Raw genomic sequence first — 10,968 nt, forward strand, 5'->3', positions numbered from 1 at the left:
ATATATAATAGCAGGTGAGATTCACCTTTACATCTTTTCCTAGGTTCTTTTTAGACTGGTTATGTGCTGTAATTCCATCTTAATTCCTTTGTGGCCTTATGAGCTACCCCTCTTTATTTCATTTCTGATGATTGCCGTAGGGTTTCACCATGGGCAACTCTTAACTTGTCACAGTCAACCCACACATCGTCAGCATTTAACCGCCTCACACAGAATGCAGGTTATCTGGCCAGAGGCTACAGCTGTTCCTGCCCTCTGTGTTCTTTGTGCTGTTATTCTCATACACTTTCACAGAAACCACACAATGGACTGTTGTGATTTTGGCTTTAAACAGTAACTTATCTTTTAAAGAGATTGAAACAATTTTTTAGTCTTTTAGTCTTATCCTTCCCTCCACCATTTCTGATGTGCTTCATTCCTTTGTGTGGACCTGAGTTTCCATCCGGCATCATCTTTCTCCTGTGTGTATAACTTTCTTTAGCAATTGCTATAGAACAGGTCTGGGAGCAGTGAATTCTATTCGCTGTTGCTTTTCTGAAAATATGTAGTTCAACTTCATTTTGTTGAGTATTTTCTTTTGATATAGAATTCTATGTTGACAGTTTTTTTCCCCTCCAACACATAAAAGATATTCCATTTCCTCTTGGCTTGCATAGTTTCTGATGACAAGACTGCAGTTCTTCCTAGCTTTGGTTCTTGTCCCTGATGAACCTTTTTTCCCTTTGGTTGTTTGTAAGATTTTCTCGTGATCTTTTTCTTACTAGTTTTTCATAATTTAATTATGGCATGCCTCTGTGTGGTTTTCTTGGTATTTATCCTGCCCAGGGTTTATTGAGTTTCTTGGGTGGCAGGATTATCATTCTCAGAACACATGGAAAATGTCTGGGTATTATTTCTTCAGATTTTTTTCTATCCTCCCTCTTTTGGGGACTCTTATATATCCATGCATTAGGTGACTTGCTATTTTCCACAGGTCCCTGGTGACTCTGTCCATTTGTTTTTGGCCTTTTTCTTTCTGTGCCTAATTTTGGATAGTTTCTGCTGCTCTGCCTTCAAGCTCACTTATCTTTTCTTCTGTGGATGTATGATATGCTGTTAATTGCATTGTGTTGGTTTAGGTCTTCCAAGAATCAGAAGCCAAGAGATTAGATGTCGAAGAGGTCTGTTGGAAGAAAACACCTTTGAAGGATCAGGGAGAGGAAGCCTGAGATGGCAGGAGAGCCTTTGCTCTTCCTTGTGGGACTGTGACAGGAGACAGGAAGAAAGAATCCAGGAAAGATTTGGCCAGGCTGATGAGTGTCCTAGAGCCAAAGATGCCTGTCAGGGAGTCCATGTCCACAAGAACAGGTGGCACCAGAAGCTCTTCTGTGCTCCGTCACTGACCAGGCACATTCTGTAACGTGCGTGGCTGTGGCATGAACAGGCAGCAGATCCTGAGGGTCAGCAGATGCAGGGTCAGGAGCAGCAGGAGCATTGCAAAGGAGCACACTCTCCTCCCTGCAGCAGGAGATCTGCAGAGCACATTTTCATGGCCACCACACTTGTCCAATAGAATTGTGTTTTAGGAATCCTGTTTTTTAGCTCTAGAAATTCTGTTTGGTGCTTTTTATGTTTTCCAATTCTGTCCTTATTATGTTTTTCATTTAATTCTTAGAGCATACTGAACATTTTTATAACAGCTGTTGTAATGTCTTTGTTTCCTAATTTATCGTCTTTGTCAGTTCTGAGTTGGCTTGGTATTTTTTCCTTGTTATGGGTTACGTTGTCCTGTTTCATATGCCAAGAGACGTCTCACTGCTTGCCATACGTTGCAAATTTTACGTTTTTGAGTGCTAGATCTTGTTCTATTCCTTTGAACTGTGTTAGAACTTTTTTTCTGACAGCAGTAAAGGTACTTGCAAGTCAGTGTAAACCTTTTGAGGCTTGATGTTTCAGCTTTCTGGTGAGCCTGCAATGGGCTTTCTTCAGGAAGGGCTTAGCCCAGTACCAAGGCATGGCCGTGGGGTCCCTGTTGAATGCTGCATGTGTGCAGGGAGAGGCCCCTCTGCTCTGGCCAGTGGGAGCGCGCTGACTCTCAGCCCTAAGTGAGCTCTAGGAGTCATCTGCTTGCACCTCCCTGGAAACTGTTCTTTCCCTGAAGTCGACTTTGTCCAGCTTCATGGAGTTTTACCCCCTGCACACACTGATTGGTACTCAGCCAAAGACCAAGTGGGTCGCCTGTGCAGATTTCTGGAGCTCTTTTTCTGCCTAGGTCCCACCGCTTTAGTACTCTGCTCCCTAAAATCTAGTCACTGTGTCCTGCCTAGAGTCAGATGCACCCAGCAGACTCAGTTTCTCCAGTTTCTAAATGCATCTGGCTGGGAGGCAAGTACAGACCCTGTTACTGCCTCAGGAAACTGTTGAGTGTTACTTGGCCTGGTGCCTCTCACTTAGGCTCTAACGGTATAACTGATTGCCCAGGAGCTGCATAGTTCACGTTGACTGAAGTCTGGAGTGTATTTCGGGAGGAGACATTATTCCATGTCAGGGCTTCTTTAAGACCACAAGGCTGAAGTCTGTGCTCGCTGCTCCACGGAGGCTGTGCTCTGCGCATTGCGTGCATTTGCTGCCTCCTCCCTCATCCCGAATGGCCACCTCTTCCCTCCTGATAGGCACCCTGTCCGCACCTGAAGCCTCTGTCCGTGTTGGTCAGGTAGGATTTCTCCACCCTTTTCGCCCTCCATCACCTTCCATCGGGCTTCTCCCACATTCCAACTTGTGTCTAGGTTTTTCTAGCCAGAGAAGAGAGGACTGCCTTCGTTCATCTCTCTCAAAGCAGTTAGGACACAGCGTTTCACCAGTAGAAGGAGTTTCCTCCATTAGAATGAGTGACTCTGTGTGTGTGTGTGTGTGTGTGTGTGTGTGTGTGTGTGTGTGTGTGTATTTTTTTCCTTGACTGATTTCTGTGCGAACAGCTGGCATTTGAAGCACTAGTGTAGGACATGTCTAAATTGTGCACCCAAGAGAAGCTCCTGGGAGAAGCCTCAGTGTGCGGCCTGGGCCCTCGTGGCACAGATCCCAGGCTGGCTGTAGCATTTAGAAGTGGAGACCTTTCTTTTTTTTTTTTTTTTTTTTTTTTTTCTGAGACGGAGTCTCGCTCTGTCGCCCAGGCTGGAGTGCAGTGGCGCGATCTCGGCTCACTGCAAGCTCCACCTCCCGGGTTCACGCCATTCTCCTGCCTCAGCCTCTCCGAGTAGCTGGGACTGCAGGCGCCCGCCACCACGCCCGGCTAATTTTTTGTATTTTTAGTAGAGACGGGGTTTCACCGTGGTCTCGATCTCCTGACCTCGTGATCCGCCCGCCTCGGCCTCCCAAAGTGCTGGGATTACAAGCGTGAGCCACCGCGCCCGGCCGAAGTGGAGACCTTTCTAACATCAGAATTCATCCAGTCCTTACGTTGAATCACACAAACTCAGTGGCGTCAGCACGTTTCAGCTGCCTCTGCGACCCCACCTGGAGCTGGGGAATCACCCTGTTCCCCGCTGTTGCCCGGCACAGGACCTGACACCTGTGGGCACTTAGCCGGCACAGGACCTCGTACCTGTGGCACTTAGGAAGTAATTGTGGGCTAAGTGAATTTAAACCACGTCGTGGACTCAGCTTTACTGTCTTGTTACCTTCCTGTCTTTCTTAGGCCAGTGATCAGCAAAGGTTTCCTTTAAAGAGCCAGAGAGTAAAGATTCCCAGCTCTGCGGGCCACACGGCCTCTCACAGCCGCTCAGCTCTGCGTTATGTGAAAGCACCACCAGCCAGTGTGTAAATGCATGGGCCAGGCTGTGCCAGTGAGGCCTCATTTACAGAAGCAGTCAGCAGCCAGATTTGATCTGTGGGCTACAGTTTGCCGACCTGTGCATGAGGCGATAAAAGGCCAAGAGCCTGGTATAAATTCATAACGAGAAAAGAAGGCTCTGAATCAGCCCCGAAGTGTAAGCAGCAGCATAATGATCTGGACCAGCGTCTTGGTGTTATTAAATTCAACCCATTCCGATGGCTGCGTCAGCATCTATTGCTCTGTTTATTGTGTTTCCTTAAGCAGTTCCATTTCTAGAAATTTATCTCAAGCACATAAATCTAGAGGGGGCACGTCGGTGTTATTTATGATGGGAAAACTGGAAACACACAGCCCTAGGCTGGAAGAGGCACAGCCTGATGTACAGCGTGGGCCAGTGGTTAGGAGCAGACTCAGGAGCCAGCGGACACGGCTGCAGTTCTAGCTCTGTGAACACACTGGCCGTGTGCCACCCTCAGCAAGTTACTTCATCTCTCTCTCTTCTTAGGAAAAAAAAAAGGAAATCCTTGCACATGCTGTAAAATTCAAACGATGAGAGTAATGTTCCTTCTTTGTTCCCCAGCTGCCCAGGGCCCCTCCCTCGGGCAGCTCGGTTCAGGTTTCTTTGTAGCCTTAGGGTTGGTGGGGGAGAGGGTAGCACCTGGGTGTGTGTGCCATTCACCCCCTTAACTGTGAGGGTCAGGAGAATCATCATGTTAGTTTACATTAAGCGTGGACTTCTGACACACAGATTTGCACGCAGATGTTTGCGGGAAATCGGGAGTGGGTTTGATGAGAGTGTCCAATACTGTCTCTTCTCCAGTCTTCCCTGTATGTGAATCAGGATGCATGGGTGAGAACAAGCCCAGTCCTGTGGGGTTTTCCAGGAGAAGAAAGTACAGATCCACATCCCCAAACAGTCTGGGCCACATCCCCAAGCAGTCTGGGCTGCAGTGTGCACACCCTCATGTGTCGTTTTGTATCTGCTAGTACAAATGTGCACACCCTCTGCAGCCTGGGATGGAAGCCCACCCTGCTCATCCTCCGTGTCTGGGCTCCAGCAGGGGGCTAGGGGGAGTTGTCATTTCCAGCCCAGCCCCCCGTGACCAGCAGCTCTTAGGGAAGGGAACTCGGTTTCTACACTGGGTCAGCCCAGGTTGCCGGGGGTGACTGGGCAGTTACCTCCCAGTGCACTGTCTGAAATCCCTTCCCAGCTCCAAGCCTCGCCCTGGAACACTCCGGGTGGGCCACCAGGGACTGACGCACGCCAGAGTCATGGGAGGAGGGCAGCTTAGCTGCTTGGCTCTGGAGGAGGACTTGGAATGTTTGGCTTTGTAATTTATTGAGATTTTTTTCCCTTTCTTCAGTAAACTTCCTCTTTGATTTCTAATGGAAAATGGAATCCAGGGAAAGAGCCTTGTGGAAGTGTGAAACTTCTCCGAGCCCTGTGAATCTACTGAGCCCAAAATGCCTTGAGTTCAGAGACCCAGCGAGGGAAACACCGTTCGCCTTGTGCAGTAGAGGGGATTGCAGGGGATGAGCACTGGAGGGGTTTGTTCCTTTTTCTGTTAGGCGCTCTTCCTTCTTTTGCTCCTTAAGGATTCTTGGTTTGCTCACCGGTATACACTCAGCAGAAGCCCCGACTTCTGACAGGAGGAAAATGATTTTCTTTTCATTTTAAAGTGGGTGTACGGCCTTGATAGTTCACCTGAGATAGTTCACCACATGCCCTTTCCATCTCAACCTTCGGACGCACAGCCACACACGTGGGTGTCATGCACCCGGGCACCATGAACGAGCAGATCCGGGAAAGCGTGGCTCGGGAGGAAGGTCTGGCGAGGCCCGGTGGGGCCCCCGGAGTGAGGCTGCCCTGCGAGGGAACCGGCTTTGCTGCTTTCCTTCCTGAGGCATCACCATGCACTTTTTCTCATGTGATGAGTGAGCACTGGATTTTGGGGGTGGAAGGCTTATTTTAAATTAGCAGATACAGACATGAAGTAGTAATGTAAACAAAGGGGATGGTTTTGCATTTTCCTGGTGTGAGATGCTCCAAATGAACCCCTCCCCACCGCGTGGGTCTCTGTTGGCCTAAAACACTGAAAAGAGACCCCCAGGATCTGAGAACCCTCCTGGGTATCAAAGGCCCATTAACTGCTGCCCAAGAAGTCCAGAGACAAACTTTCCGAGACAATTAACGGCCACTGGCTGGACTTAGCAGGTTTGGTGTTCTGCTAGTTTCTATTCTCTGCTCTGGTTTAAAATTCTATTTGCAGAGATGAAAACAGAGCCAGACTGTCCCAAACCCAGCCCTTCCTCTGTAAGTACTGCTGTGAACAGACCTGCTTGGCTGGTCCTGTGTTTGGGTAAAACATTAAATGACAACTTTAATTGAAAAACCCTGGGGAAGCTGACCCAGGGCGTCTTAAGAGAGGTGCCCACTGGCTGTCGTGTGGGTTTGTAGCAGGTTGGTTAAATGGGAAAACCTTTCAGGTAATCTTTTGTTCAGTTGTCAACTTTCTGTTCTTTGGACTTAATTCTGCAGTTGGTCCTTCAGGGAAAAGAAATGAATTTCTGGCAGGACCACCTGTCAGTTGTGGAGCCAGCTACAGTGTTAGCGTTTCCTGGCTGCCGCAGTCGTGCTTGAGTGTGGTTCTGCTGGAGGCGCCCTGGCCGGCAGTGTGCCTGGAGGGCCTTGCTACTTTCGCGGCTCTCTGGCCTGCCCCTCCCTCCGGGTTTGTGTTCTTGGGGGTGACCCACCCTCTCCTGCATCCTCAGCCTGTTCCCCTGCACAGCTTTCTTCTTCCTGGTGTACAGATGTGCCCCAGTATCTCCCATCATAAAAAGCAGACACCCTGCAGGAGTCGCCTGTTGCTGCTGCTGCCAGCTACCACTCTCTAGCAGCTTAAAACAGTACACATGTGGCCTCCTAAAGTTCTGGAGGCCGACGTTCTAAAATCAGGGTGCGGGTGGGGCTGGCTCCTTCCGGGGCTCAGGGGAGATGGGTGTCCTTTCCCTTTCCAGCTTCTAGAGGCCGCCCACATTCCTCAGTGCCTGGCCCCACATCACTGTGGCCGTTGCTTCCATTGTCACATCTCCTTCTCTGATTTCTGAGGACCCTAGTGATGGCCTGGGGCCCACCCAGATAACCCAGATGATCTCCCAGTCCCCTGCTGCAGAGGCCCTTTTGCCAGGTGAGATCCTGTGCTCACAGGTTCTGGGGCTGGGTGTCTTGAGATAGAGCTCTCCACCTCTTCTTGATGCAGAGACCCCGCCCACCAGCCCCCTGCACATGCACAGGCGGGCAGGCACAGACACACGTGCCATTACCTGGCGTGTGAAAGGTGGCCCAGGCGTTGTGTCCCTTTCCTCAGCTGCTGACTGCTTCCCCGCTAGTGTGGTCTCCTCCCACCCCGCTCCTCGTGTCTTCGTGCAGAGCTAATGGCCATCTGGTGACCGTGATGTGAGGCCCCATATGTCACGCGTGGTCACACCCAGCTCCTCCTGTGGCCTGCGCGCCTCACTCCTCAGTCCCTCTGCAGCCTCAGGCCTCAGCCATGCGGTGCTGCTCTTCAGCCTCTTCTCTTGTCCAGCCAACCTGGTTGGCTCACGTGGTGCTGCCTCCCTCAGTTACTGGGAGGTGGCTGCACAGCCCTGTCTTCTAAGCCACAGACGCCGTTTTCCAACTGCCAATGGGTCATCTCTATGGGGCAGCCTGCCGTGTAGCCCCCACACCCTGCACCTATTCTATAAGCAGATCCGACACTCACCTTCCCTAGGGCCGACCAGCTCTTCCTTTCTGTCACCCAGGCCTTCCTGACCCTGTCAGGCCCTTTGAGACCAACCCCAGGTGCCTGTCACTGCTCCCCAGTCCAGGAACAGCACCTGCAGCCCGTCTGACACAGGTCACACCTTACGCCAAAGGTCTTGTCAGACCATGAAGCCAGAAAGTCACGCCCCTCTCCTGCGGTCTTTCTGCCACTTGTAGACACCTGTAGTTCCAGCAGCAGTGTTGGGGGATCCCCCTGACCCTGGAGGGTCCCTCACTGTCCTGACGCCTCCCTGGACTCTGCCGGACCAGCTGCCTGTGCTCCCTGCTGGGATCCCAGAATACCAAATCCCCTGGGCTGTCTTGGCATCACTGGCTGAGAATGACCTGGGCTTTCATCTCAGTCTCTCTTCAGATTTCAAACTCCTGAAGGAGCTGGGCTTTTCTTTTTTCTTGTGTGTCCCAGAATTCTCCTGGTACCCAAACAGAACCGTCTGCATCCACACTATCCTGGGCCAGAAAGCTGGAGGCTGGCTGTGCCACCCAGCCCTCCCTGCCTTCAGATGAGCATTGATGTACTTAGGATGTCTGTCCCTCCAAATCTCATGTAGAAATGTGATCCCCTGTTGGAGGTAGGGTCTGATGGGTGGTGTTTGGGTCATGGGAGTAGATAGATCCCTCTTGAATGGCTTGGTGCCCTCCTTGAGGTAATGAGTATGTTCTCACAGAGTGCACGTGAGACCTGCTCATTTTAAAGTAGGCGGCAGCTCCCACCCCGCGCCCGCCTCACGCTCTTGCTCTTGCTCCCACTTCACTATGTGGCGTGCCTGCCCCCGCTTTGCCTTCTGCTGTGATTGAAAGCTTCCTGAGGCCCTCCCAGAAGCAGATGCTGGCACCATGCTTCCCACACGGCCTGCAGAACCTGAGCCAATTAGACCTCTTTTCTCTCTGCATTTCTCAGCCCCAGGTGTGTCTTTATAGCAGTCCAAGAATGGACTAACACAGCACCGGCCCCTCCACTTCCAGGGCCCACTTCACAGCTGCGCACCTAGGAGAGGAGGGGCTTTCTGGGGAGGGGGAAGGGTGGCTCCTGGGCCTTGAAGATGCTCAGGCTCTGCCTGTCCTGTGTGTGAGATGGCTGGTCTTGGGGCGACCTGTCTGCTGCTCCGTAGGATGTGTTGTGTGTTCGTCTGTCACTGTGTGGCCACTGTGGCAGAGGCCAGGCAAGGCACATTTCAGTGACTTGTGGTCCAGGCAGCCATGGCCGTGTGGCTGGCTATGAATGCCTGCTGCTGATTAGGATAAAGGAAAAGCTGATTCTTCTAAAAATGGTTTTAGTACCTGTTCTTAAGGGCAGAATTTGGAAGGGGTGTGTGTGTGTGTGTGTGTGTACACAAATCGGCCGTGTGCCCATGCTGATTTGAAAATATGAAAAAACTCATCATTTTCCCACCTGTCATCACTGGGCGACATACACCGTGCTGGGCGCTTTCCTCCTGGCTCCGCAACGAGGTGGTCCTGTGGAGCGACACTCCTCTTTCCGCCTCAGCCAGCTCTGTTCCGGCCGCCTACCCTCATGGACAGGCGTCTTTGTGCTGGCGGGGGCTCTCCCTGTGCCCTGTGAGGTTGGCCTCTGTGGACCGCCACCTGGGCCCCTGACCTCTCCCAGATGGTGGGAGAAGTGGGGGCTGTAACCTCCTTCCTGCAGCTCCATCACTGCCAAGCTCAGCCCCCGCCGGCCTCTCCGGCAGCATCCGCTCCTTCTGGGCTCTGTCGTCCCTTCCTCCTGTTGCTCCTGGAGGTGTTCAGTGGCTCCCCCAAGGGTCAGTCCTGCAGTGCTTCCCCCTCCTTTGCTGGTTTTCCTGAACGCTGCCCATGCCTACTTAAAAGGCCTGGATGAAACTCACTTTCCTACTCCGCCAGGGGCCTCTTCCAGCCTGCGGCCCAGCCTCTGCAGGCCCTCTTCAGAGGGGATTTCACCCAGTGGTTTTTCAGAGATAACTCGGTGTTTCAGATGGTGAACTGTGGTTCCTGGGCCCCAGCCCCACCCCTGTGTCTGTGTGGCTGTCCCCCCTCAGGGCCTCCCCTAAGTGTCACCCATTGCTCTCTGTCCCCCTCCCGTGGCACTTGTCACCCTCCTGACATTAATGAGAGCACTCAGTGGTTCATTTCCATTTGTGGCTCCCAGCCCTAGGTCAGAAGCTCCTGGCAGGCAGGGCTGGGTTGTGGTTTGTGTACCTGTGGCATCCTTGCACTCACAGGAGACACCTGCCGCAGATCAGGTGCTCACCAGCATTGTTGAAGGAACTCATGAATTACAGGCATCTGCCTGGTAGACATTGAACTATGAGCTGGGAAAACATTCATTCACGTTAAACAGAGTGCACCAATGCCTTTTTCCCCCACAGCTGCCGGGCCGCAAGTACAGCCCTGGGTACAACACCGAGGTGGGAGACAAGTGGATCTGGCTGAAGTGAACGGGCCGCCTTCCGCTCCAGCTGCGTCACAGCGATGGCCAAGCTGCATCAGCCGCACTCTCCTGGACGCCATATAGCTTTAAGATCGGGGGGAGGGTAAATAATGCAAAAATTGCACAGTGGAAGAAGTGGTCTCACAAAAAGCAAAAGCAATCCATCCCGTAGTATAGGTAATGGAGTTGGGAGAAGCAGCTTCCATTCTGGATGTTTGGAACCCTTTAGCTTTGTTTTAGAATGGCCCACCATTCTCACTGGAAAACAGTGGTCTGCTGTGAAAGGCCAGCTCTCCACGGCCCCTGTGGTTTCAGCGCTGCCACTGTGTGTCATTCAGGTTGTGTACATTGTTTTTCTTCCGACTTCCAGAAATAAAAGCGTTTCCATGGGACTTTCCCCATCGTAAGTCTGTGTGCGTGCGGGCACGTCAAAACTGCACACGTGCACACACGCTGCTCTGGGCCCTGACTGTTTGGCGTGGTGTGGTTTAATTGAGACTTACATTATGCTGAAGAGTTTTTCTAAAGGCCTACTGTATTTATTTTAGTAATGTGCTACATTAGAGTAGAAAAAATAAGAAAGTGAAGAAGAAATAGCAAAAGGAGAAAATTACTGTAGATTTACAGAACAATGTGTTTTAAGAGAGACGTTGAAAAAAGGTTCACGTGGTGGCCGTCCTCAGCATCTCAAACTCCTTTGAAGGGAGATTTGAGCTTAGACTGTTGATGGCATAAGATGCAAAAGCAAAATAATATACTCTCTTTATTACCCAGAAAATCGAGATGCCAGTCAAAACTGAGAAATGAGAAAGGCACATTTTCTTTATTCATCTCTGTTGAAGCCTAGAAAATCAAAACAAGCTGGTTGTGGTTCAGCATCATCGTTTAGGAATTAAGCTGTCAGTTGTGAGTCCTACTGAACTG

At 51.2% G+C, this 10,968-nt stretch overlaps 1 protein-coding gene across 5 annotated transcripts in view; it reads left to right on the plus strand.

Annotated features, from left to right (window-relative positions):
- The window catches only part of NDUFA10 (NADH:ubiquinone oxidoreductase subunit A10), a 98,169-nt gene that overhangs the window by 54,609 nt on the left and 32,592 nt on the right, over nt 1-10,968 (plus strand). For 2 of the 5 annotated variants that reach the window (XM_032762150.2, XM_032762139.2), the window contains one exon: nt 9,983-10,436. The exons of the other annotated variants lie outside the window; for them this stretch is intronic. In XM_032762150.2, the coding sequence (XP_032618041.1) occupies nt 9,983-10,051 (69 nt within the window). In that variant the 3' untranslated portion in view covers nt 10,052-10,436. Of the gene's footprint in view, nt 1-9,982; nt 10,437-10,968 lie in introns of those variants that run through there. 5 annotated transcript variants of the gene reach the window in all.

This window comes from Hylobates moloch, unplaced genomic scaffold (assembly GCF_009828535.3).
Source record: "Hylobates moloch isolate HMO894 unplaced genomic scaffold, HMol_V3 SCAFFOLD_1, whole genome shotgun sequence".
NCBI lineage: Eukaryota > Metazoa > Chordata > Mammalia > Primates > Hylobatidae > Hylobates > Hylobates moloch.